We start from the raw sequence: 27,650 nt of genomic DNA, 5'->3' as shown, positions 1-27,650 counted from the left end.
TACTACCAATAGCATACATGTATTTTTTTACTTTCTCATGTTTTTAATTTTAGCTCGACCAACGTTTGTAATGCGGCGATGCCATATTTGTCAGAAGGTTGGTTTTAGTTTCTTGTTCATAGTTAATAATCATGACATATGGTAAGATGTCTTTATGGGCTCATATGTACTCTATGAAAATGTTACATGAAAAGCATTGCTAGGAATTTTAAATTGGGATGTGTACTGCTTATTATTTCCAATTTTGCACTATAGACTCACAATCCTATGATTAATCTTTTTGGTTGACTAGCACACCATTTTTTGATTGCGACCTCATTCTTAAATAGTTAAATTTGGCAGGTTGCAGAAATTCAAATTCACTATCTCTTCAGAATCAATGCAAATTCACCGAATGCTTCATAGCTTCGTGGAATTTTGCTGCTTACATTGCAAATACTTGATCCTTGATAGCTATGCTATGTTGATCATGCCAATAAATGTTTGGAGACAGGAAACATCATGTACAAGTTAATATATAGAAAATATTTTTTACGCACCACTAGCTCCAAGAAATTGTTTCCTCTACTTGAAACATAGAGGTGAGTGTTTGATACTCCTTTAATCATGTATCTCCTTACTGAAACTGAATGCAGTTTTTGTTGGCTTGGGGGAATGTCTGCACCAATCCACCACACTCGAATTAGGGGATCATATACAATGTGGTGGCAAAAATTGAGATGATGATCCATCAGGTTCGCCTCATATTTGTTTTTGGGAATGACTTAATTGGTCCCAGACACTTTTTGTGGCATAGAAAATATCGTAAATGTTCACCGGTCAGCCGGCTCCTCCGCGATTGACTCCCTGCAGTTATTGACCCAACACATTGATTGTTCTACCCCATATACCCACTTCATTCTTGCCCTAATATATTAACCAACTGTCATGTTGATCCGTTTATCTATTTTGAGCATATGTGGCATGGTCTACAAGGCATTCAGTTTAGATTTTTCTTATCATGGATTCAGTTTTTTATTGTAGTTTGTGGGGTTATTTTAGTTACTAGCTTGCAACGATTCAGTTTATCCACTGCTACTCCTAGAGGGTGCATTTGAATGATGAGAAGGTGGAAGTTAATAACTTCATATGGTTATCTGATTTCTCTACGAGTGATTTCCTTTTGTTTTGTTCGGGCAAGCTTGATTTATATGCGCTCACATGGTTAATGCTCTCTTGCAGTATATGCATGCAAGGCACTGTTTGGGTTGGCTTGCATTTATGGGTATGTGATAAATCTGAAAGAAACTTATGCCATGTATATCATGTACTACCTGGAGTTTTTGCAGCCGTTGAATGTAGAACCCTTGAAATTTTTCTTATGTACTTCTAATTTTCTCCGAGCAAAGACGTTTAACCTACTTAAGGACAAACATACATATATTTCCACAAATTATTTTATGATCCATGTCATAAGAGTCTTTCTATCTACCAAACTATATACTTGTCATGAACTGGAGTTTTTTGGTTTTCCTTTTGTGTACATATTGTGTATGAAATTGTTCTTTTAGAGAAAGGAAAAATTTAGTATGCTAAATACTTGTCATGAACTGGAGTTTTTTGGTTTTCCTTTTGTGTACATATTGTGTATCAAATTGTTCTTTTGGAGAAAGGAAAATTTAGTATGCTAAATAAGAGGACATACTTAGAAAATGTTACATTAATTTGTTTACATTATAGCTTTTGTTCAGTTGATTGAGTTTCACGGTGCATGTGGATAAACTGAATCGTTGGCAATAGTAGAAGGAAGATTCAGGGGTTGAACATTAGGTACGCTGCAATCATGTTGATGCTCCTCAAGATCATGCCGCCATTATTGTTATCCTTCAGAGGGAACTTGACCTACTAATCAACAATGAATTTTATTGATAACAAACCAACATCCTACAGTTCTACAATCAAATTTTAGTTGACTGTTGTCTTACTATATATTGTAGGTAATTTTTGTTCTTATATTTTTATGGGCCTTAAGATTAACTTATCGTTATTCCATTTCACAATCTCAAAGCATGTAAAAATATTACTTTCTCCGTCCCATAATTCTTGTCGTGGATTTAGTTCAGTTGAAAGATTCATTGTGGATTCACTAGATTCATGGTATCATTTTAAGACAGATTTATGGCCATGTCATACAATACGTAGGTAGGCGTGTATGATTCTTTTTCAGTAAAAAGTATTGGTGCAGAGCTAGAAGAAAACCTTGAGATGGTCCAACTTTTTGTAAGTGTGCTATTGTTAGATAGTGATTTGTATGATATCTCGTATTTTTCTATGATTATACGTGTGTTACACGTACACGCTTACTAGTATTCAGAAATGAACGAACTGTTGGGGCACCAAGAATACCCCGACAGTTCCAGCTGATCAATTTCATTGCTCCCGTCCGTCGTCGACGGACGAGAAAAAACGCACGGTCGACAGTAGCAACCAGGCTGTGGATCTTATATCGACGGTGCCGCGCACCTTGAGATGCTCGATCTGATCCAAGTATCCAACAACACAACTCCCTGCTCTGCCTTCCTCCCCGCAGAAAAAACCCCCTCTCTGCCCTCCACACCTCGTGCACGCCGTCCGCGCATACGCACAGCAAAGCCGGCTTCCCGCGAGCTCTTCCTCCTCACATCCATGGCCGGTCAGTGATTCGCATCCTCCTCCTTACACCCCGCAGTACGTACAACAGCTACTCTAGTTGATCCGCCCGATCGAATTGAACCGTATCCCGTATTCGAATCCGTGGCCGCAAGCCCCGACCGGTCCGTGAAGGGCAGAAGCGTAGAGCCAGGGAAGCGCGGGCGGAATCCATGGCCGTAGAAAGGATTGCCGTTCGTTCTCTCGCGCCGTGTGGGGGATTCGTGGGCGTATTCGGAATAGAAGGGAGCCAGGTGAAGTTTCCGATTGGCCACCGCTTCTATTTTCCAACCGTAGAAGGGTTTGTTTAGACCGATGGAATGGGTGGAAATCCACGTCAGCCCAATGCGTTGTGCAGGAGAGAATAGATTAGTGGGATTAGGGGCATGGCGAAATTTCCTTGGGTTGATGAATGTAAGAATTGTTGGTTTTATCTGCTTGCCTCTTCGATCGGAGGACTAACTTTCGACAATCGTAGTTATATCTGACTGAAATTTTAAACTGATTCAATCACTGCTTGTCAAACAAAGAAAATAAGAAACTTGAACGGCTGGTGAAATTCATTTGAGTTCATGGAAAACCACCGTGGATGAAGACTGACAGCAAAATTTAGGGCCTTTCTTTTTGCTGGCAGCTCTCTGTGGCTGCCTTCGGGCCCAGAAAGATCCATATGGACCATATTTCGTGGTGTTATGATAGTTGTTGTTAAGCATTGTATTTCGAGATTCAGCTAGTGGCTAATACTTGCATTTTAGCCAATATTGTTTTTATTCAAAGATGTTTCTAGTTCCTTTTTAATGAAATTCCACTTCCAGTTTTGAACTGAATGTTGGCTTCAAGAAAAATACACAGTTTGATTGTTCCTTAATCTAAGTATTCTATCATTCTAATCTTATTCCTAGATATAAGCATTTTATCTTTCAAAGGAGATTTCTTCAATTCTTAGCCCGTGCATCCCTTCTTTAATTAGTTGCTAAATAGGTTCTGGAGTAATATATAGGGCATGGTTTTCACACATGCCTATATTCTTGTACCATATATTTGAGAAATGAGAGAGTACAAATATTTCTGTATATTTTGTGGAACAAAACTATGCTATAAATGACCCAAATAAGCAATTATCTTGTGCACTGTCATAAGAATAGAAGAAGCTGATAGATTTGGACATTTGTGCAGCATTATCAGCGAAGGCCATACAAAATGCATTCTTGGCACAAGATGGTCCACGGACTAGGCACAACACAAGATATACCTGTGATTTTTGTGCCCTCAATACCCGCAGCATGCATTCCGTCCAGGGGTGTAGATTATCATTAGCTGATACTTCAGCCAAGTGGTTAAATACCACATCAACAGCATGGATTAGCTTCGGGAAACAAGCAAATATTAGCTGCAATGGTCTGTTCTAGGCTCTCAATGATCGTTATTAGTTTACGTAGGTTTTTTTTACCCGCTCAATATGGTGTGTCTGTCAAATATTGGCTTATTTTCCAATTATTTTATGTCAGATCATAGCTTGGTTACTGGTTTTAGATAGTTTCTGCTGTGCCATGTATGCTCATGCGAAATTCTGAAAACTTTCTTACATAACTTCCATTACAGCTACTCAAGGTGCCAGTGATGTCTTGTCCATTGACAAAGTTGATTTCCTCAAGCTCCAAAATGGCAGGTATAACAAGGTTTCTACTTTGTATGATACTCTCCTTGGCATTGCATGCTCTTAATTCTTATAGCGAGACTGTATATTTTTCTTTTTTGCTATATGCATGGTAACAAAACATGTACTTTATTTCCTTGGTGTTTTTTTCCAAAAGCAATGAAATATGTTTGTCAATAGACAATGACGTGCATAAGCTTTTCAATCCCATTTTTTCTTATTGAATATTTAATTTAGTTGCTTTGGTAGTTCACAGAAATGGCCAATTAAGTATTGTTGATATCTACATTTGCTTGTCTACTCTGCTGTCTTTAGGCCATCTATTACGTAGACAAGATTTTGTATCCCAATCCTTGGGTGAGAATCGATGCTTGTCGGACTGTTTCTGTTAGTTCGCCTTTTAGCAGTAAGCAACTTTCCATACACATTTTTCTTAAAAAATATTCTGAACATATTGACCCAGCAAAGATCTGAGTACCCAATGGAAAACAGCTACATCTTCATATATGTTGCAATATTCAGAGATTTATTAGTAGTCATATATCACATTAAATAGAAGATATGTGAAATCTAATTTTCAAAATTACCATGGAAAAGTAGTGTTTGCCAAAGCAAGAGTACTCATTGATACTTTCGCTGCCAAGTGCAAGGGATACTTTATTTTACAGAGAGGTGGCATGCACGATATGTCGGAATAAAACCCCTAACCCAAAAAAGTGGGAAGAGGATGCAAGTGTCTGTGGGTGTCCAACCATGTTTTAACCCATACATATAACCATGCATCAGTGCATAGAAACTTCCTGCTTGATCAGCAGGTCAACTTGTCATCAGTTAGCAGAACAGTACACCATATTGCCAATTTGTATGGTATATGTGAGGTTTAGCATGTCATCCTTAGCAGTGGTTCCCTTCTTTGGCATGAACGGCGGCACAAACAATGATTGTGACATTCGACACCCAAAGTCTTTACTGCTCCGTCAAATGGGTGCATATGTCTTGCAGCTTTCCATAACTTTATTTTCATCAAGCATTTCTCAGGTATAATGCTGTTATCATGCATCAATGGTTGTGTTGGATAAACTCTTTGAAATATTATATTGCTTCCAGTGATTTCTTTGTGATTGGATGATATGATTCTTGTGAATTAATATTGTACTCGAATAATGCAAAATATGGCAGTACAAAGTCGACTCCCATTTGAAATTAGCTTTTAGAGTCGTCTAATTTGTTGAAACTAGTGTATTATTCACGTTCGTTAAGAAACCTGAAGAGGCATTTGATGGACAGTTTCAAGATGTTCTAGATATGTGTGTTCATATGTATGATATGTTACAAAAAAAATCAACTTCTTTTATACAGACTATTTTGTTTTACAGTGATATTCGTGGTGTTGCTATTGCTGGGGTTGAAGGTGAGCCTCTCAATCTCACGGAGCTTGTCGCTGAAGCTATAGCTGCTGCATTTGCTGCATGGTTATTAAACAAGAAGGAAGCCGATGGCTTGAGACGTTTAAGAATCTCTGTTGGACATGATTCACGAATTTCTGCTCATAAATTGCAGGTACCTGATTTCTATGCATTTAGAAAAAGGACCCACAAGGTCCTGTGTGCATTTTTGTCTAATTTATTATTTCTAGTTTTGTATTCTTACTTAAGCCATTATTAGACCAAAACCATGTTCCAACAAGTCATGGTTTGGACTTTCCGGTCATTCAAAGAGTTAGCCGAGAAACTAGGGTAATTTCTGTCGAATCGGATAACATATGGTGACCGATTTTTATCTTCAGCTCATTGGGTAGCTGGCATTCTGTTATTGTGTTGGAGGTGGAATTCTCATCACATGTTCGAGCTCTGGGAATTAATTGGGAATTGGTAGTACCACCCTACGCACACTCTCCCTCTAAAAAAAGCTTAAAGTTAAACCCGAGTAGAACCCTATTTGTAGATGTGCATGCTTAAATACTTACATCCTTAGTTGTTAAGTTTGAGTAGATCGCTCACATTTCCTTAAAAGCTTAAGGTTCTGGATGAATTACGATAGCAGAGCCAATAGGTCCAGAGTCCGGAACATGTCTATCGCAATTTTAAGACAAATAATCATGCACAGCACACATTTAAGTATACACCATAGATGGATAGGCCTGATGGAGCCTAGACATCAGAAGAAGTAAGGGAAGTGTTAAAAGTGTGATTAGATTGCAGCTACATTTCCTCAACAGCTTCAGGACAGGTCTAGGTCTGCCTTCTCTGTTTGCAGGATTTTTGAATGATACAAATTTATGATGGTCATGTTGGTTGCTGCTGTTTCGATATCCTTTGTGCCTATAAAGTTCATAAGTATCGCCTGCGTTCTGATGCTTAAACTGATCAACTATTTCATTTGGAATTTCGCTACCCTCCCCACCCAAACAAAGTTCATAAATATCGCGTTGTGATGCTTAAACTGATCAACAATTTCATTTGGAATTTCGCTACCCTCCCCACCCAAACAAAGTTCATGAGTAACATTTGGATAATTATTTGATTATTGAATATTGAACAGTAATTGTTTTCAGAATGCAGTTACTCATGGAATCACTGCTGTCGGACATGATGTTCTACAGTTTGGGTGAGTTCAAACTTCTTTTTGCTTACATTCAAGATATGAGATCTTCTGTGTTGTATAGACTCTAGCAGGGACCAAAAACACAGAGGCAATCTGAATTTTCTTGTCATGTGAGATCTTTTTGTACTTATAATCTGCACACATCCTTTTTCTATTGCAAGGGTAGACATCCATTATTGGGAATCTAGAAACTCACTTTCATACATCCGTTCTTGGGAAGCTATAAACTCACTTTTAACTGTTCCAAGGGGTTTGCCCGTTTGAGCTCTTCATAAATGTGACCTCTCTACTCTGACATGCCAACAAATGAGTCAAATATCCAAGACAAAATTGCTTATTTACCAGTATATAAAACCCTATCCTGTCAGATATCACCAGAATAACTCCTTATTCATTCCATGCCATCCATTTTCAAATAGCCTTCATTCTTTGCTATCGCTGTTAACTTGCCGTCCAAGGCTGTTAAATCAAGAGAACGTCCATATTGCCCTTATGTAAAGTGGTGAGCCGAGAATATGCCATCCACTTGATCCAGCATTCCATGTATGTATGTGTGCATGCCTACTCTTGGAGTCTTGGTTATGCATTCAGCTACAGTTATTCAGGTCTATGCTACTAATGTCTATGCATCTACTAAAGTGTCAACAAAATAATATTAAATCTTCCCTGATGGCATGTTCTGCAAAAGAATAAACAATATGATTCATGTGGCATCCGTGCCTTATAAATTGCACAAGACAAATCCTTTTCCAGAGACAAGCACATAAGAAACCCATACCCGGCATGATCCCAGTTGAAGCGGCGGATGACCCTAGCAAAATGGACAACAACAAGTTGGGGTAGGCTAGAGGTGAAACCCATAAGATCTCGCGACCAACTCATGGCTCTGGCACATGGATAGCAAGCTTCCATGCACCTCTGTCCATAGCTAGTTCTTTGGTGATACTCCAATCCTTCAGGTCTCTCTTAACGGACTCCTCCCATGTCAAATTCGGTCTACCCCGACCTCTCTTGACATTCTCCGCACGCTTTAGCCGTCCGCTATGCACTGGAGCTTCTGGAGGCCTGCGCTGAATATGCCCAAACCATCTCAGACGATGTTGGACAAGCTTCTCTTCAGTTGGTGCTACCCCAACTCTATCTTGTATATCATCATTCCGGACTCTATCCTTCCTCGTGTGGCCATACATCCATCTCAACATACGCATCTCCGCCACACCTAACTGTTGAACATGTCGCCTTTTAGTCGGCCAACACTCAGCGCCATATAACATTGCGGGTCGAACAGCCGTCCTGTAGAACTTGCCTTTTAGCTTTTGTGGCACTCTCTTGTCACAGAAAATGCCAGAAGCTTTGCGCCACTTCATCCATCCGGCTTTGATTCGATGGTTCACATCTTCATCAATACCCCCATCCTCCTGCAACATTGACCCCAAATATCGAAAGGTGTCCTTCTGAGGTACCACCTGCCCATCAAGGCTAACCTCCTCACACCTAGTAGTACTGAAACCTCACATCATGTACTCGGTTTTAGTTCTACTAAGCCTAAACCCTTTCTATTCCAAGATTTGTCTCCATAACTCTAACTTCCTATTTACCCCCGTCCGACTATCGTCAACTAGCACTGCATCATCCGCAAAGAGCATACACCACGGGATATCTCCTTGTATATCCCTTGTGACCTCATCCATCACCAAGGCAAAAAGATAAGGGCTCAAAGCTGACCCCTGATGCAGTCCTATCTTAATCGGGAAGTCATCAGTGTCGACATCACTTGTTCGAACACTTGTCACAACATTATCGTACATGTCCTTGATGAGGGTGATGTACTTTGCTGGGACTTTGTGTTTCTCCAAGGTCCACCACATGACATTCCGTGGTATCTTATCATAGGCCTTCTCCAAGTCAATGAACACCATATGCAAGTCCTTCTTTTGCTCCCTGTATCTCTCCATAAGTTGTCGTACCAAGAAAATGGCTTCCATGGTCAACCTCCCAGGCATGACCATAGCAAAATGGACACTAGAGACAAATCCTTTTCCAGAGACAAACATAAGAAACCCATACCGGCATGACTTAAGAGCAGCCCTCAGACGGCAAACTAACTGTGATAAAAATAATTAATAATATTTGAAAATATGTTAAGTAGATGAGCAGTATCCTTCTCAGTATTCAGTTCTGACAATGTGTTATATATATAGATTGGCTTCAACACCGGCAATGTTCAACAGCACACTTACCGAAGATGCGATACATCATTGCCCAGCAGATGGAGGCATAATGATAACAGGTACTATTCCCAGTTTGATACGCTCCATCACAATCAAGCATTTGTATATATCAGTAATCAGTTCCTCTACCAACTATATGTATTGTTGCCTGCTGACACTGTTTGACTATTTTTATCGCTCTTTATTTATTTGACATTTACCCATCTCAGCAAGTGCATATTCATGCAGTCACAACTTTATCTGGCCCATTGGTTTCTACCAGATTTTTTCCCTAACACTACTAACAGTGTAAACATGGCACGACTTCACCCTGGAATCTCTCCTAGTGCCACTGTCCATTACCACATCGAAATCACACACAAACACTTCGTTCTTTCAGGGCATACTGTTGGAAATATGCAACATGTATTTCCTGGGGGGCAAACGGCACTTCTTAACACCCCTTATACTACAGGGGAACTATACAGGCTACATGGAAACATAACATAACTCTTAAGACTCCCCTCAAACTCAGGGTGGATCCACAACACTGAGTTTGGAGAGTTAAAATCCATGTCGAGGAGGATGGACGCGGGTAGAAGGGACGAGACTCATCGAAGGTCACATCCCGAGAAATACGCATCCGACGACCAACGGGATCCCAACACCGATAGCCCTTATGCTCATCACTGTATCCAAGAAAGACACTCAACAGACTGAGCAGTCAGTTTGGTGCGTTCACGAGGGGCAAGCAAAACATAGCAAACGCAACCAAACAAGCGAAACACCGAATAATCAGGAGAACGACCAGAAAGACGCTCGAGAGGAATGCCACCCTGTAGAGCAGCAGATGGCTGAATGTTAATGAGATACGTGGAAGTGGTAACAGCCTCAGCCCAGAAGTGAGGCGGAAGAGAGGCGGCGATCATCATCGCACGCGCCGTCTCAAGAAGGTGACGGTGTTTGCGCTCAGCCACACCATTCTGAGCATGAGCACCAGGGCAAGAGAACTGAGGAAGAGTACCTTGCTCAGCAAGGAATCCTCGCAGCGCGGAGATATACTCACCAGCTGAATCTGCACGAAAAACACGAATAGGAGTGGAAAACTGGGTTTGATCCATGGCAGCAAATTTTTTGTATATAGATAAGACCTCACTACGAGAAGACATGAAATAGATCCAAGTGTACCGCGAATAATCGTCTATAAAGATAATATAGTAGCGGTGACCCCCTTTTGAAGCAAAGGGAGCCAAGCCCCAAACATCAGAGTGAACGAGGTCAAAAGGGCGCTCGGACACCGACTCACTGTGAGGATAGGGTAGCTGAATCTGCTTACCAAGCCTACAACCCAGACAATCCAACGAAGCGTTACCGGAGACAGACCCCAGAACACCACGATGAACCAAAGACGAGAGACGAGAACCACATAAATGGCGAAGACGATGATGCCACTGCTGAAAAGAACTGGTAGATGCAGCAACAGGAGCTACGAGACTGACAGCGGTGGCAGCGGAAGCAATGTTCAAGAAAGCGGAAAGCGTAAGCGAAGCGGAAGGCCACAGCTTAGAGCAATGAGCGCTTAAGCGCAGCTTAATCGTACTTAAGCGTTTTTTGAAATTGGCTAGAATTTGACAGATTTTGAATGATATACACATGAAAATAGGAAGCATGGCACATGGGTAATTGAAGTAGCATCTGAAATACAGTTCACACAATAGCAAATACATATCAGGTTAGCATAGCAAGCAAAACAACAACTAAAATGCAGTTCAGTTCAAATAGACATAACCTAACAGATATCATGTGGACAGAATTTTACCAAAATATGAAGGAAATAGTTCTTGAACATAGCCTAGTAATAAGATAAATAGCATATTGCCATTATTGCGCAAGCAGACCAGCAGAAGTACAAAAATTGCCAAATTTTGGTCAAATTTAAATAAAAAACGCTTAATCTACCGCTTAGGGCAAAAACGAAGCGCTTTGCCATCGCTCAGCGCTTAATCGCGCTTAAGCGTCGCTTAAGAACGCTTTCTTGAACAATGAGCGGAAGGAAGACGTAGCCAGTCAAGCTCCCAAAGACCATCAGAGCGTTGAGGGCCAGCACCAAGTAGAGTGCCCGTGCGATGATCCTGGACGGAACATGAATCAAAGTCAAGGATGACCCTACAACTAGAGTCAACAATCTGACCACCAGATATGAGCTGCATGGTAAGTCGAGGAACATGAGCGACAGAGGGAACATGAAATGAAGAAGTGCTAAGAGTGCCTCGACTAGCTACAGGCAAGGGAGTGCCATCAGCTGTAAGAACACGAACAGGAGACTCAACAGGTCGAACGGAGGTCAAAGTGGAAGAGTCATATGTCATATGAAAAGATGCTCCAGTATCAAGAATCCATGGGGATGTACCTGAATGACTAGAAGGTGGTTTCTCAGTGCCAGAAGAGTCAGTCACGGAACCTGCAGAACTTGTTGGTGAAGAATCCCAAGTAGCAAGCAGAGATTGCAGCTGCTTAATCTCACGCGGAGATAGGGACATGGCGGAAGAGGTCGAGGTAGAAGCACCTATTGATAAAAAGCAGTCTTCACCACCCGTGGAAGCCGCGTGCAGAGTCGACCGAGAGTAGTGAGTCGACGTAGAGCCATATGTGGAAGCCACTGGGGGAGTCGACATAGAGCGATCACCGCCGCGCGCGGAAGCCGCGAGAGGAGTCGACGTAGAGTGGTCACCGCTGCGTGCGGAAGCCGTGAGAGGAGTCGACGTAGAACGGTCACCGCCACGCGCGGAAGCCGTGAGAGGAGTCGACGTAGAGCGGTCACCGCTGCGCGCGGAAGCTGCCAGAGGAGTCGATGTAGGGCGGCCAACAACACCGGTGGAAGTCGCAAAAGGTGTCGAAGTAGAGCGACAACCACCGTCTCCAAGCGGGCAAGCATGTGCGTGACAGGATCAATGTATGGAACACCACCAAAAAACATCCAACGGCGATGAAGAGGTGTACCCGACGAAAGCATTGTACCTCTTTTTTTTACTCTTTTTTTTTAACTCAATCTCCAATCCAACAGAATACGCCCGAAACAGGGCCAAAGGTGTCAACAGCAGCCGAGGCCCAAAATGTGGCCCGAGTTGCCCACGCTTAGGATAACACACGAAGCGGCCTCGTTCATGGAATGACGAGCGGAAGCGGCACAGGCGAGCCTGCAGGGGTCGCCGGTGGCACAGGCGTGTCCGACGGGCGAGATGGAGCGGAGCCGGTGGCGGCCAGAGAATCAGCCCCCGATAGGCAGTGGGCGGCGGCCTGATCACCGGCGGCGGTGGAGGGCCTTCTCGGGGGCGGCCTGATCCCGGCGGCGGCGGACGGCCTTCTCGGGGGCGGCCTGACAGGGAGGAAGGGCCGGCACCCTGGGCGGGGTAAGCCGGAAGCAAATTGAATGAAACTTTCGTCCGAAGTAAACATTTCTGTCTGGTGAGGTGCAGTTCGCGCAGGGGATCAGATACCCGCGATCTCCCTGGTACTCCCGATCTTCCCTTGGCCCTCGCTCTCTTCTTCTCTTCGATCTGGTTGTGGCGTGGTGAAGAGAGGTGGCTAGATGTGGTGGTGCTGGGAGATAGAACAGCAGTCTGTGATGGTGGGGCTGGATCGGGCGAGCGGGTGTGGCAAAACAGCAGCAGCGATCAGCCACAAGGAAGGAGCAGTGGCTGCCGGCAGGCGGCAGGGAAGAGGACAGCGACGGCCAAGAGTACCAGCGGACGCGAGATGGGATCGGATGAAGCATGAGTTGCGCGTGCGGAAAAAAACCTAATGTAATGCTCTAATACCATGTTAGGGAAATATGCAACTTGATATTATTAGGAGGCCAAGCCATCATATATACATGTACAAGAGAATCCCAAGAGGCTAGAATACAAAAGGCCAAAGGCCATCATCAATATAACTCTTAACAAGATCTAAAGCTTCTTCGAGGCGATCCACTCAGGCGATCTGGGTCGAATGAAATTTGCTCCGAGCACTGGGCTCGGACGGAAACTTCACAAGGAAAGCTTACCCTGTTGACGGATTTGTACTAGAGGTCACACCATTCTGTGGGATTATGTCTTGCTCTATTGGGAGTCATGGACAAACATCTTTCTGATTCTCGCAAGTATACGGTAACCTGTCCCACGACTTCCTTATACACCTGTCTTAACTATTGTCAATGACGACACTTGCTCGCACTGCAACAATCTTACCCCTCAACACTATCGTAGAAGGTGGCAAAAATAATGCAAATTACACTGTTGATGATATTATGCTTGGCTTAGATCTGGAATCCAAGAGATTAAAAGTATGAAATACCATATGTCTGACAACAGTATGGTAGTACCACAACATGTGGTGATTCCTGTAGAACCTTTAGCCATTGGCTGCCTACCAACAGTGGTGATTCCTGTAGAACCTTTAGCCATTGATTACCAGGATGTTCAGTATTTCTATTGTGGTACAAACAGATTTACTAAACTCAAATCTGACATATTAGTGTTGTGTCATATATACGAATTTGATGCTAATGGTGAACAAGAGAGTGAAAAGAAAAGACTGACAAATATATTGTTTAGATGGTGTTCTCACTAGATGGTTGCGCAGAAAATCGTTTATGTGATTGTCTTATTCTTCACTGGAACCTATGTATTCTGATTAGGCCTCCCCCGCTGCAGTTTTTTTTTTTGAACACGCAGGAGATCTGCGTATCATTATATTAAGAAAAAGAAATGGGACAAGAACCCATACACAAGTATCATGCAGTGCCATGTAATCATTAAGATGATGTGGCACTACAATTGAAGATGAGAGAGGTGGTAGTAGTATCATAGCACACAGAAGAAGGAAATTTAATGGCAAATAGATATTGTACAGTCACAATTTCACATTTAGATTCTACAAATGAATAAACAAGGTAGCACTATGATGCTATGCAATGGGAAGGTAGTAACTAAAGTGGTATTTTGCGTTACGATACTACCCACTGCAAGAGGCCTTATATATCTTACGTGCATGTGTCCTCATTCTGACAGCAACGTTTTGCAACTCTGCATTAGTTCAGAGATCATTTCTACTTCATTTCTTAAAGTTTTGTTAAATATAGGCTCACTATTTTTTTCACTGGTTCTGTACAGCGAGCCATTTGCCCTACAATCGGAATGGTTTCAAGTTTTTTACAAGTGATGGTGGTCTAAATAAGACTGATATTAAAGATATATTGGAGCGGGCTTCTAGAATATACGAGGAATCTGCGCATTGTGGCAAACAAGAACAGACCGGTGTTGTAACTCATGTGGACTACATGTCAATTTATGCTTCCGATCTAGTGCAAGCAGTTCGTAAATCTGCTGGAAACAAAGGTGTTCATCATATGCTTATTTTATACTGTATTTTGATTCATTAGGCAATTTATGCTCGATCACGTTTGATTTCTTGCCTTTGCTTTGCATATCTGATGTTTTTATTTCCGCCATTGATTGATTTCTCATTGTCATTACGTATATAAATTTCATGCGCTCAATAAACAAATTATCTTGCTGATGAATTTCACATTCTATTTATATTTTGCTTGATCCTAGTTGCTGTGATATTAATCATTAATATTATATGCTTTATTCTATCTTATACTCCCTCCGTTTTTATTTACTCCGCATATTAGCTTTTGTTTGAAGTCAAACTTTATAAACTTGGGCCAAGTTTATAGGAAAACTATAAAACATACACAATACCAAATCAATACCATTGGATTCAACACTGAATATATTTTCACATCATATAGATCTGTTGTTGTAAATGTTCATATTATTTTCTATAAACTTAGTCAAACTTTATAAAGTTTGACTTCAGTCAAAGCTAATATGCGGAGCTAGGCGCCTGAACCTGGCCCGCTTCATATGCAAAACTAAAATTAGTTCCAGCTGAAGTAGAGTGTGTTATACTAGTTTATACTATTTGTCTCTTTGGCGGGTCTTTGCGGGACACCGCTTTGCACCCCCTATGCGGTGTATATAAAAATAAAGGGGGCATAAGTATTATTGTTATTTTACAATCCACATTTCTCGGATGCATTACACATGTCAATTTCTACTATTCATATACCTTTTTATCTGCTCATTAGAAAGCTACTGGTTCATGTATCTCACATTCTATTTGTATTCAAATATGTGACTATTGCCTATGTGGAAGATTAATCTGATAGCTAACTGTGAAATGATTGAATATAGAGAAGATAAATATGAAGGAAAATGACTTTCTCTATGCTTATATTTTTGTCCATTTGGTCTTAGAGAAACCATTGGAGGGACTGCACATAGTTGTTGATGCAGGGAATGGAGCAGGTGGCTTTTTTGTGGTAATGTGTTTACTCCTACTTGTTCTGTAGCAGTATGTTTTTTCAGTCAGGGTTTTTGTGTTGTGCATTCTATCCTTACCTTCGGCCAACTGATCGACAAGTCTATTGGATATTTTCTCAGTTTTCTTATGCAATATTATAGACACATTATTCTAATAGAAACAGAAGTTTAGTTATTTCAACTTAGTTGTTACTCCCATATAAGACAACAGATTATGCAAAACATTAAGTTTTCTGAATTTGAACTTAGCATTAAAAAAAAGATTGTCTGGTTTTGAATTTGTAGTCATATCCACTCAATCTGGTTGCCAGCAGAAACCGGATTTTTTCCCCAGGGCGAATATGAGCCCTGGTGAAATATTAGGTTGTTACGTCAAATTATTAGAATATGTGCTTATGGCTGACTCAGTGAACATAAAATTTTGATTTCGATAAATCTATCTGCCATGGGGCTTGAATTTGGGTTTGGTGTGGTAATAAGTAGTAACAGACTAATTTTTTTGTGGACTACCAGGTCCAGGTGGGAGTCCAAACAGAGAGGAGTGCGCTAGCATATTTGGTAGGCTAGGTGTTGAGATGGGAGTTCTATAAGGAGTCCCATTGTATTAGGAAGGTTAAGGCTAAGCATCTACAGTACTATATAAGCATACCATTACCATGTATCTTGGGTTGAGGCAAGCAAGAACAGTCAATTTGATCTCTCCTAGTTATTCTCTCGTACCAACCTATGTCTACTCAATCCCTCACAGCCGTGCCGTCTGCCTATCTTCAGTGTGGTAGTTATCCCATTGTGAATCGAGGTTCACAACAAATTCATACCACAATTGTCATTGAGTGTTCGGACAGTGTCCTATAGAGGCCAAGGCCACATGTTGGCCTGTGAGTTTATTTTTGTTTCAACCCAATCCTTGCACATAGGGGGAAGAAAACATGTTGAGTATGAGACGGAGCATACCTGCTCTGCTCTCGTTCGTGTGTGTCGGCGCTGGCGGCTAGGTCTCTTGGCTGGGAGAGAGCCCTCCTGGATGCTTATACTAGAGAGCCCACTTGGGCCTAAGAGGTGATGGGCCAGGCCCATACCGGTTCAACACTTCCCCTCAAGATGGGTTGTAGATATCTATCAACCCCATCTTGTCACATGCCAAGTTACAATCATTTGTTCCCAGTCCTTTGTCAAGCAATTTGCAATTTGCTGCCCAGAGCTGACATGAGTAAGGCTGAAGAACCCAGCGTCAAGTTTCTCCTTAACGAACAATTTCCGCATGTTCTGTCCTGTCCTATCATGTTGAACTGGGTTATTGGCAATGTTTATAGCTGACTGATTGTCACACCACACTCTCAGCGGTCCCTTCCTCTAAAGTTTCAACTCGCCCAGTAGGTTCTTCACCCAGAGCATCTCACTCAATCCTTGAGATAATGATGTTCTATACTCAGCTTCTGCTGTTGATCTAGACACAACTGTCTGTTGGGTTAGGCTAGAGCTGAAACCCATAAGATCTCGCAATCAACTCATGGTTCTGGCACATGGATAGCTAGCTTCCACGCACCCCTGTCCATGGCTTGTTCTTTGCTGATACTCCAGTCCTTCAGATCTCTCTTTACGGACTCCTCCCATGTCAAGTTTGGTCTACCCGACCTCTCTTGACATTATCAGCACGCTTTAGCTGTCTGCTATGCACTGGAGCTTCTGGAGGCCTGCGTTCAATATGCCCAAACCATCTCAGACGATGTCGGACAAGCTTCTCTTCAATCAAATTTCCTCCCACAAACACACAATAGCCTGAAGTTGATCTCCTAAAAATTTCAAATCCAAATTTGAAATACACATGGAGAAACAAAAAGGACAAATCCATATGTGAATAGTGTCCTTTTTGTTTCTCCACGTGTACATTGGATTTGAATTTTTTACAGATTGTAGGCACATGTCTTGAAAACATTCACACAAAAATCCGAATTTTTGAAACATTTAAATATATTTTCTGAAAGTTGGGAGCACGTGAGCATTTAAGGGGCGGTAGCACCTGATATTTTCCCATGATTGAAGGCCATCATCATCTGTGTATTTTGCAAGTTTTTTTATCTGTTTTGCATTTCCAGTATAATGAAATATGGGTTGTTTTGGGCAGGGCTAGGAATATACATACAAATGAACTTGACTTGTAGATACTAGATAGGAAGTCATATAATAATGATAAATACTAAATAGAATGCCCATTGCACAGAATTTGTTGATACTTAGAATCACTATAATCTCTTTAACCAAGGTTGATCCATTGCATTGGTGCCAACATGCCGATTGAATACTTAAAATGGGCTGCTGAAATTATCTAATATTGCCTTCTGGAATTGCTGTGGTTATTGGACCAGGACAAGGTACTAAAACCATTAGGAGCTGTTACTGATGGGAGCCAATTCCTGGAGCCTGATGGTAATAGCTGGATCTTTTCTTCATTCCAGTAATCTCTTTGTGGCCTTTCTCTCATTATGAACTACATATTTAGGTTTGTTTCCCAATCATATTCCGAATCCTGAGGACAAAGCTGCAATGGAAGCCATTACACAAGCAGTGCTTAATAATAAGGCAGACTTGGGCATCATATTTGATACGGATGTTGACAGGTGCAAAAATAATCATTGAGATTCTGCATATGCGTAATAACATCAATGCTAAAAATCTTGATTTTTGCAGGTCAGCTGCTGTTGATTCCAGTGGACGTGAGTTGAACCGCAACCGATTAATTGCTTTGATGTCTGCCATAGTTCTTGAGGAGGTAAGATTTTGTGGAGCTGCAGTTTTGTTTCGTATTACTCTGTTGCTTGTGTCTTAACTAATTCATTGATCTGCTACTAGCATCCAGGAACCACTGTTGTGACTGATAGCGTGACATCAGATGGACTGACTGTATTTATTGAGAAGAAACTTGGTAGATACTTTTTTTGAACTGAAAACTTGGTATTGTGCTAGTCACAGCTTGGTGCTTATTTGCTTAAATAATCATTTTCTTATCTATTTTATGCTCAAGGAGGGAAACACCATCGATTCAAGCGAGGATACAAGAATGTAATCGATGAGGCTATTCGTCTGGTTAGTTTACTCTTTCTTCATGATTCAGATCACCCTGTAATTTGTTCCATGATACCTAGTAGTATGAAATGCAAATTATGAATATTTCAGAATTCTATTGGTGAGGAATCACATTTGGCGATGGAAACAAGTGGCCATGGAGCACTAAAAGAGAATCACTGGCTCGATGATGGAGCGTATATGATGGTAAGGGTTCTTGTTCTGCTACATTCCTTGAACCTTTATGAACATGGAATTATATGGGAACCAGATGAAGATGTTGCCATTTTATGCTTAACATTGGTTGGTTTGAAATCTCCCTCTGAACCTTTATGACATGTTATAGCTGAATCTCTTATAGCTACAACTTTAGAAGCATTGCTATTTGTATCCCTCTATTCTTAAGATAGTTCCTCCTTACTAGACTAATTCCAACAGTATATATCATTGTAGTTCCGGATGTGCTGTATTTCATTTGACCTGGAAAGAAAACTGGAACATCATATTCCCAAGGACACATTGCCATCTCTCTTTATTGGCACACGCGTCCTTACTTATCTTCTCTTATTTTTTTGCCCTAGGTTAAACTTCTGAATAAACTTGCTGGTGCCAGAACATTGAACCCAAACATCGGTAGTAAAGTTTTGACTGATTTGGTCGAGGGCCTTGAGGAGGCTGCTGTGACAGTGGAGATAAGGTTGAAGATTGATCAAAATCATGCAGATTTGAAAGGAGGGTATGTTAAGTTCTAACCAGCAACATTCAGTCCATTTTTAGAAAAACGATGCTACCCATGGCCTTGACTACTGGCTGAAATAAAAACACTTTCATTCAGTAGCCAGTTAAGGTGGGATATCATGGAAGACTACTGGCCCAAGATTCAATAGAAATGGAACAATAGTTATAGTAGGAAGCATGCGTGAACCTTAGTTGAACTTGCTACAGCAAAATTGATTGAACTTATGCTTAACTTTGAGAGTTCTAGTTGTCACATGCTTCTATTGTGCATAAGCATGTCTCAATGTGTTAATATTGTGAGTTCATCTGCATGACATCCATGGAATGCTCTGATTTAGATTGTTTTATGTTCTAGGTAAGAGAGCTTTCACATTTGAAGGAGATTAATTGGCCATTTGAAAATAGGGTTACCCCTTGTCTTTTTAGCAGTAAATTACACATGCTGGCACAACAAAAGCCGGTCAAGCTTGACTACAGAGATGTATTTAAGTACTCTATATCAAGTACTGACAAAGTTCATGGGTTTAATTTATTCTTTTTTGCAGGCCCTTCCGTGACTATGGAGAATCAATCTTGAAACATTTGGAGAGTGTGATCAGTAAAGACCCAAATCTTCGCAAAGCCCCAAAGAATCATGAAGGCGTACGTCGATCATCTTTGCTAAGCTGATGTATACATCTTCAGTTCTTTACTGATTAATATTTCATGCTGCATTACTATGGTACGCAGGTCAGAGTTTCTGGATATGGTGGCTGGTTCCTGTTGAGGCTATCCCTCCATGATCCAGTTCTTCCCCTTAACATTGAGGTTGTCCTTTCTTCCCTTTTCTTTCAACTGTCAAACCTTAGGAAGCACCATTCTATTAAAAAGAAATTGACCGGCCATGTCACATGTGCATGCAGGCACAAAGCAAGAATGACGCCATTAAGCTCGGACTTGCAGTGCTTGCTGCTGCGAATGAATTTTCAGCATTGGACACAATTGCATTGAACAAGTTTTTGCAGCAGTGAAGGGTAGGAAAATCGATTGATCTGCAGCCTTTGCATGGCTTGTTCGTCTGTGTTGAGCTGGATTTGGATACAGGGCAACAGTACTATACAAAGAAATACTTGTTTCAAACTATGCCCTACCCATATATACTTCACTTGGCCTCTCCTTGGTAAGGAAGTACCGAAACGAATTCTTCATGTTCTCCAGCAGATGACAAAGCAATTGTCAAAAATCTTGCATACTGACATGGCCGCATGGATGCTTTGTCCTTGAATATTTGCAACTTAATAGTTAGGCCCTGAAATCTCAGAAATCTGCAAGGCAGAAACATTTATGAACTGCTTTTGAATTGAATGAAGTATCTCCTGCTTGATTTTGCCGGTGTGTTGCATGGAAGTGAACATTTGAATCTCGATCTTGCATTTGCTATGTGTTCATGAAAAGTTTCAAAGGTACTGATTTCGCATGAATTTTGTGGGGAACATGCATGGACTCGAATCGCAAGTTTGTTCAGGGAGATTGCCAAGTTTGGTAAAATAAAGACAGTTTCTCTGTCTAGGACTGTGACTTCTTGCAATAAGAAGGGCAATACGGTACGTAACAGCGAAGTCCAAGTCTTTGAAACAAAATTGCATTTGTTTTTTTTGGTCGTTGGATCTTCATCGAACGGCTTCTGCGTCGTCTTCTACATCTAGCCTCCTTCCTCCTGAACAACCCACAACCACCGATCGATCCACCACCTGCGGCTGCTGGTGCTCTTGTGCTGCCTCACCTACCCGCTTTCCCCTCACTGTTGCGCTGCTGACACCCTTGATCACCCCTCTAAAGAATACCTGGTGATTAGATTTTGTCCGGTGAGCCATCGCCTCTGCTCGTCGGCCAGGCCTCCTTCCTTCCCGCCTGTCGGCCAGGCCTCCTTCCTTCCCACAGAAAATTGATTTGAGAAAAAAATCAGATGACTTACATATAGCTCATGCGTTTGAATATTTGTTGGGTACAGACATACACCTCAAAGTTTGATGCCAACGACATGCTTGGGCCTGCTTTAGACTAGAGATCCCCTCCCCCCGCGGCGCTGCCAAGGATGGTAGCGGCGGGGCTTCCGGCTGCCCTGCCTCCATGCGGGGGGCTTTGGATCTGGAGCAGCGACTCCCTTGGCAAGGCTCCACCGGCTTTGTGGCAAGCGGCGGCGCAGATGATGGATCCGGTGTCCAGGACGCGTGGGCGGCGGGATTTCGATGGCCGAGGGCGGTGGCGGTGGCTTCCGCGATGGCTGCCGATGTGCGAGATTTGCCCCCTCCTTCCCTGTTCGGCGTGCGGGCCTTCCTGGTCAGGCCGTGCTACCCTGGGTCACCGGCTCTCGGTTAGGAGATGCTGCTAGTGGCGAGGATCGGGCAAAATTCCTGGCCGGCCGCGCCGACAGCGACACCCGTGGGCGCCGTTCCCCTCCTTGGAGGCGTTAGTATGGGCTGATTCTCCCACCCCCCCTTTCCTAAGTCTTCCAGGCGAAAGTCCAAACTTTGTTGGGTGGCGGCGGCGCTCTCGGCGCCGTTCCCTTCTTGAAGGCGCCGCTTGGGAGCCTTGTGGGCAGGAGGTGCTTGTGGGTGGTGGTGGCGGCGACGGTGTGGCCCTCCCGTCCTAGCGTGAACTCCCCTCCTTCGATGTTGGATGTGTGTAGCGGCGATGTTCTGCTCAAGGCGAGCCTCCGCGTCCCGTTGGTGATGCGTTGGCCCTCTCTATGTGGCCATCTTCTGGCGGCATCCATCCCATTTTGCGACGGTGTGGTGCCTTCGATACAGAGGTAGTGGCCTTCTTCGAAGATGGTGTTTCAGATGTGTCGTGCCGGGGCCCGTAGGTGCATGGCGATGGCATGCCCCGTTGGTGTCGGCCCCTCTCTCCTTTGAGCCAATGTGTTATTGTTCCTGGTGCTGCAGCCTCGGAGGAGGACCTTGGCGTCTTCGGCTTGTGAGTAGTTTGGTGTTTATTCATCGTATATGTATCTTACCGTCGTGTTGTTCTTTCCTTTTTTTTTTGCCTAAAAACGTATGCTTGTAATCCTGGCCAGTTGATGGTTTTGTTAATTCAAATTCGAGCTAGGCTCGAACCACATCGCGGGCTCGGCTGATGCCTTTTCTCTGAAAAAGTTTGGATGTCAACCAGAGCCGTTCCGGTGCAGCGTACGTGTGGAGCGATCCATAAGAAGTGACAAGCAATCAAAAGCCAACAGGAAGCGCACAAGAATCCGAGTCAGCCATCACGTTCATGCATGCACCTCAATCAAACTGCTCCATTGGCGGGAACTGCATGAGAACCGGAAAAACCATGGGCTGGTCTGATCCAAGAAACACCCTCCTCAGTCCTCACGTTGCATCGCAACCTTTCTCCGCCTCAGATTCTCCTTAAAGTTCTCCTGGTCGGCGCATGCTTTTCCAAACTCTGTTTGTGGACGGAATTGCACCTCCGGCTCAGCGTGACAACACCAACTACAACCAAACCGATCCAGCACCAGCACTAGCACCAGCTTTTCTTGTCTTTGTTAAATTGATTGATCCGGGTGTTGTTAGCTCGTGTTCGGCCACAGGACTAGCCGAAATGACGCCGCTGGTGGGCCAGGGAGCAAGATGGATTCTTATATGAATGAATTTGGATCAAAGTCGGTGCTGGACGGCCCTCCGAACCAACCAATTACAGGGCAATCATTCACATAACCTCCACCATGGAATTTATAAATGAAGCAATGAGCTCTTTTTTTAGCGAAAGCTTGGTCTCCAAGGGCCCAGATGCCACGTTATTCAGAGAGCATCCTACACTGGACCCCTAGTAAAAGAGAAACAACAAACCAGTCCCTGACTATTACATAAAGGCCCCCGAAAGGCAAAAGAAGATTGCAGTTGGGTCCTTGACTGCTTCCGCATGAGCGTAACCTCGTGGTCATAGCACCACACCATAGAGTTTGTACGCCAGGGGGTGGAAGATCGACCGGCCACCTTTAGCAAGAAAAGCAGATGTGCCGACGGAGACAGGTGGCTGCCGACCACCACAGTGAGTGTCGTAGCTCCTTTGCAAAATCCATCGATCATGAGCTCCTTCCCTATAAACAACAATCAGAGCTCCGCCTTTCCTCTGCTACTTGCCCACCTTCATGGCAATCTCGGAAGCAAAAAATAAGTTTTGTGTGTGTGTTGGGGGGGGGGGGGTCCTCCTAGAGATTCATGAACCGGGTGAACTTATTGAAGGGAAGAGCCGTCGAAGAATCCCTTCATACCTGGCTCTATCCCCCGGAGCACCTAAAAAAAGGGGATTGCGACCGCGAGGTATACACTTCACACTGATAAAAGGAAAAGGGAGACAACAAACAAGAAAGACCACTGGTGGACACACCGGCCTCCTTCCTCCTCCACTCTGCTCGGCAGCACCAGTGGAGGAGAGACGAAGAGGAGCAACCAAGATTAGCGACACCAGGCTGGCCAAATATAATATTGAGGAAGGGGGATCTCTATGCTACACTTAGATATCATATATTTCAGTTATACCAGAATAGTTAAATATTGGACCTAGATATCACAAAATTTGGCATCGTTAATGGTACGACAACGCGTGTTTATTTGATATTCGCAAAAACCTGGTGTTGTGTTGTTTGCATAAATTCCAACAACATAACAAGTGAATCAAAACCCTTCCTCCTTACTTTAGGAAGAAAATCCCGAGATTTGATTCACCAATCATCAAGAGTGTCTTCACAATTTGAGATAGAAACATCTCTAGTAACATGAATTGCCTCAAAGTAACGATGCTAAACTTGTCGAGCATAAACACATTGCATCAAAATATAGTCGGTAGTATGCTAATGCTAGCAGGAGTATGTTTAGTCCAGCAAACCTCTCCTCACGCGCCATCAGATGTCCAAATGCAGTATTGGAGTGCCAACCGAAGTAACATAATAATATCTCATAATAATAAGCATGAATCTTGAGCTAACAGAACATCATAAAATATTATTTATTAAACTGTCATGATGGAAACCATAAAATGTAATAGGACAACTAAAAATGTATGATAATACATAGTTAAACCTGTATGATTTACAATCACTTGTATCCCCCCACCCCAATCTCTTTGTTCTACAAAATAATAAGGTATTGGATATTCTAAAATAGAAACACCGCATTGCCACATCACTAGTCCACAAAATTTACGATGATAAACTTTGAAAACCTAGTGTGGAATATTTTAAAACCCACACACCATTAATCAATGGATGCAACGTGAACCCCAACATATTTTGCTAAATCCAACAGAGATTCTAGCAAACACAATGTGCAGACCGCTCTTTGCTCTAGAGTTGTTTTGTTGTTTCAACTACGTGGTATTCTTAGTAGCGCGTAAGCAAATTAGCGAGGGTATGTATGACGGCCTTATAGCGAAGGTGATCGGACATTCAACATGAGTGACACAACGATTCTTTTCAAATAGGTCAAGTCGTTTTGATGGAGCACGGGTAATGATTTTTAAACAAGTTATCTATCAACCCATTGTGTAAGGATCGATTTTCTTTGTTGGCCCGCAAAAGGCGGGAGCTAACTATGATCATTAGCTTTGTTTGAGTTTTGGGTTATCGATTTAATCATCAACATTCTGAGTAAGTACCATGATATGTAGGTTCATCTTTTTACGATGACAATCAATGAGGAACTGGGGATATCCAATGGGTTTTAGGCAACAAGGGAAAGTAGATGATTGGTCATAAGTTTCGATAGTTGTATCAAATTTAACGTTTGGTTGGCGCTACAAGAAATCCCCTAAAAAAAGTGAGACATCATGAAAAAACACAAAAATCCGGTGGCCAGAATTGTCTGGGATATGAAATTGGATGGTTCAAAACGTTGCGGCTCTGTGAGGGTTAAAACTTTAAAGGATGCCTAGCTGTAAATTCGTAATAAACAAATAAATATGATTATTCAGCGTAAATAAATGTTGGAAATTGACTGGACGAGGCCAGAACAGAATATTGAAGTATGAACACGCGTCAACCCCAGAAAAGGAAACACCCTCTGTGTATACAGGCTAGGTCACGTCAACTTTCCAAAATTAAGCATTTCAAAAACAAAACTTTCCAAAACTAAGGAAATGTATACCAACTTAAACCTTCCTCTTGCCCCAACAGGCTTAAACCCCTATAAATACCGCCGTTCATAACCACACGAGACCACAACACAAACACAAGAATTACCTGTCAAGTAGCCTTGCTTCCATCCTAGAGTTCCAAGAAAACCACAGAGTAGGTTAAATGGGCAAAGAGGTCGACGTGGGTGCCCTCGAGGCCGGCGGCGCCCGGGACTACTCCGACCCTCCACCGGCGCCGCTGGTGGACGTCGATGAGCTCGGCAAGTGGTCCCTGTACCGCGCGGTGATCGCGGAATTCGTGGCCACGCTGCTCTTCCTCTACATCACGGTGTCCACCGTCATCGGGTACAAGCACCAGACGGACGCGTCGGCCTCCGGCCCCGACGCGGCGTGCGGCGGGGTGGGCATCCTCGGCATCGCGTGGGCGTTCGGGGGCATGATCTTCGTCCTCGTCTACTGCACCGCCGGCATCTCCGGCGGGCACATCAACCCGGCCGTGACGTTCGGCCTCTTCCTGGCGCGCAGGGTGTCCCTGGTGCGCGCGCTGCTCTACATGGCCGCGCAGTGCCTCGGCGCCGTCTGCGGCGTCGGGCTCGTCAAGGGGTTCCAGAGCGGGCTCTACGCGCGCCACGGCGGCGGCGCGAACGAGGTCGGCGCCGGATACTCGGTCGGTACGGGGCTCGCCGCGGAGATCGTCGGCACCTTCGTGCTCGTCTACACCGTCTTCTCCGCCACTGATTCCAAGCGCAACGCTCGTGACTCCCACGTCCCGGTAACCGGCCGCACAAACCTGTCTCCGATGAACCCTTTCTTCTATCGCCTTGGCACACTCGTTTTGATATATGTTGATTGATGAACGAAGGTGTTGGCGCCTCTGCCGATCGGGTTCGCGGTGTTCATGGTGCACCTGGCCACCATCCCGATCACCGGGACGGGGATCAACCCGGCGAGGAGTCTCGGCGCCGCCGTCATCTACAACGGCGACAAAGCCTGGAGCGATCAGGTAAATGCTTGGTGCCGACTGTAGGAAATTATGGAATCGGGCAAGAATTTTAGTGTCGATCGAGCTTGCCTGAACTGACAGTGCATTGTTGTTCACCTGTGATGCAGTGGATCTTCTGGGTGGGGCCGTTCATCGGCGCGGCGATCGCAGCGCTCTACCACCAGACCATCCTCCGCGCCAGCGCCAGGGGCTATGGCTCCTTCCGTAGCAACGCCTAGCTAGCTCGCCCACCCATCCGAACCAAAATTGGCATCTTTCTCCTTAACTTTTTCAGTCCACTGTGAAGTCTGCAGTGTGCCGGAGCAGCGAAAGTGAAGTGTCCTTGTGTGTTTGTGCGTCCGATTGAAGCAGTTGTAACTTGGCCTGTGTACTTTTTGGTTCAGGGTAGCAGTCAATAAATTCAGATGGGAGAATCCAAGTGATGAGAAAAGACAAATTCACTTGTTTGATTGATTTTCTTTTTTGAGAGAATGTCACGCTTTATTGATCAAGGATAATCAAGGCACTCACTCTTGTTTGATTGATTTTCTGGAGAATCCTCTCCGATTAGATCGTTTTGTGTTACACTGACTGTTTTGGGCCAAAATAATGCTAAAAATGAAAGTGTCAAAAAATAACAATTTTAAATCGGTTTTAAATTGGGGCGACGCTGGACACTGGCCGACCGACCGATGCATGGGAAAATCCCCTCGCCTCTGCCACACACACGACTTGTTGGAGTAAATGACCACTAGCCTCATCAGCTCCCCGCGGTATTTCAAGACATTGGGGCCGACTGCGCCTCTCACACCTCCAGGACGAACAATTGTCTTCTTGGGCCGGCTGGTCCAAGCGGTCGGCTGCTAAGAGGCGGCAAAATACCAGAAGGCGGCTACGAAACGACCGACTTCTGGCAGGCGGCCTCTCATGCGCTCAAAGTTTGCACTCACTTAACTACGATGAGACGGGGCGTGACTACAGTGTAGCCTACCACCCCCGAATCTGGGGCTAAGCGCGGCTACAGTACGGGCGTACCCAGCGGACGCCTCTCACCCCGCGGGGTACTGTAGCCACGCAGCCTGTGACATCACCTACCACATAAGGAGCGGCGCTCCCACCACGGCTTGTCGGTATGGCCCGTAGGCGGCGGGCCCTACCTGCCGGCAAGCCCCGAGAAGGCGGCAAGACCCCAGCAGGCGGCAAAGGGGGTGGGCCGCCTTCCAGCAGGCGGCACCCTCCCCCCT

General features: G+C 43.7%; 2 protein-coding genes across 3 annotated transcripts; both read left to right on the top strand.

Annotated features, from left to right (window-relative positions):
- Nucleotides 1–2,493: 2,493 nt before the first annotated feature.
- LOC125508274 (phosphoglucosamine mutase family protein) lies at nucleotides 2,494–20,676 on the top strand. 2 transcript variants are annotated; one of them, XM_048672929.2, is made up of 18 exons: nucleotides 2,494–2,671; nucleotides 3,844–4,065; nucleotides 4,270–4,336; nucleotides 5,701–5,884; nucleotides 6,879–6,931; nucleotides 9,130–9,218; nucleotides 14,292–14,516; nucleotides 15,444–15,508; nucleotides 17,876–17,936; nucleotides 18,010–18,127; nucleotides 18,198–18,279; nucleotides 18,360–18,432; nucleotides 18,532–18,593; nucleotides 18,684–18,779; nucleotides 19,154–19,308; nucleotides 19,856–19,952; nucleotides 20,040–20,117; nucleotides 20,213–20,676. In XM_048672929.2, the coding sequence occupies exons 1-18, from the start codon at nucleotides 2,509–2,511 to the stop codon at nucleotides 20,318–20,320; spliced, it is 1,998 nt and encodes a 665-aa protein (XP_048528886.1). In that variant the 5' UTR covers nucleotides 2,494–2,508; the 3' UTR covers nucleotides 20,321–20,676. The 2 variants fall into 2 exon arrangements, with proteins under 2 accessions (XP_048528886.1, XP_048528887.1); XM_048672930.2 differs by lacking the exon at nucleotides 3,844–4,065.
- A 4,818-nt stretch (nucleotides 20,677–25,494) lies between these two features.
- Nucleotides 25,495–26,951, top strand: LOC125508273 (aquaporin PIP2-6). The gene is made up of 3 exons (XM_048672928.2): nucleotides 25,495–26,196; nucleotides 26,287–26,427; nucleotides 26,535–26,951. The coding sequence occupies exons 1-3, from the start codon at nucleotides 25,588–25,590 to the stop codon at nucleotides 26,643–26,645; spliced, it is 861 nt and encodes a 286-aa protein (XP_048528885.1). The 5' UTR covers nucleotides 25,495–25,587; the 3' UTR covers nucleotides 26,646–26,951.
- The last annotated feature ends 699 nt before the right edge of the window (nucleotides 26,952–27,650 follow it).

This window comes from Triticum urartu, chromosome 5A (genome assembly GCF_056163025.1).
Source record: "Triticum urartu cultivar PI428250 chromosome 5A, HENAU_Tu73, whole genome shotgun sequence".
Taxonomy (NCBI): Eukaryota; Viridiplantae; Streptophyta; class Magnoliopsida; order Poales; family Poaceae; genus Triticum; species Triticum urartu.
Note: the sequence above shows the minus strand (reverse complement) of the source record. Positions and strands in the feature narration are given on the sequence as shown.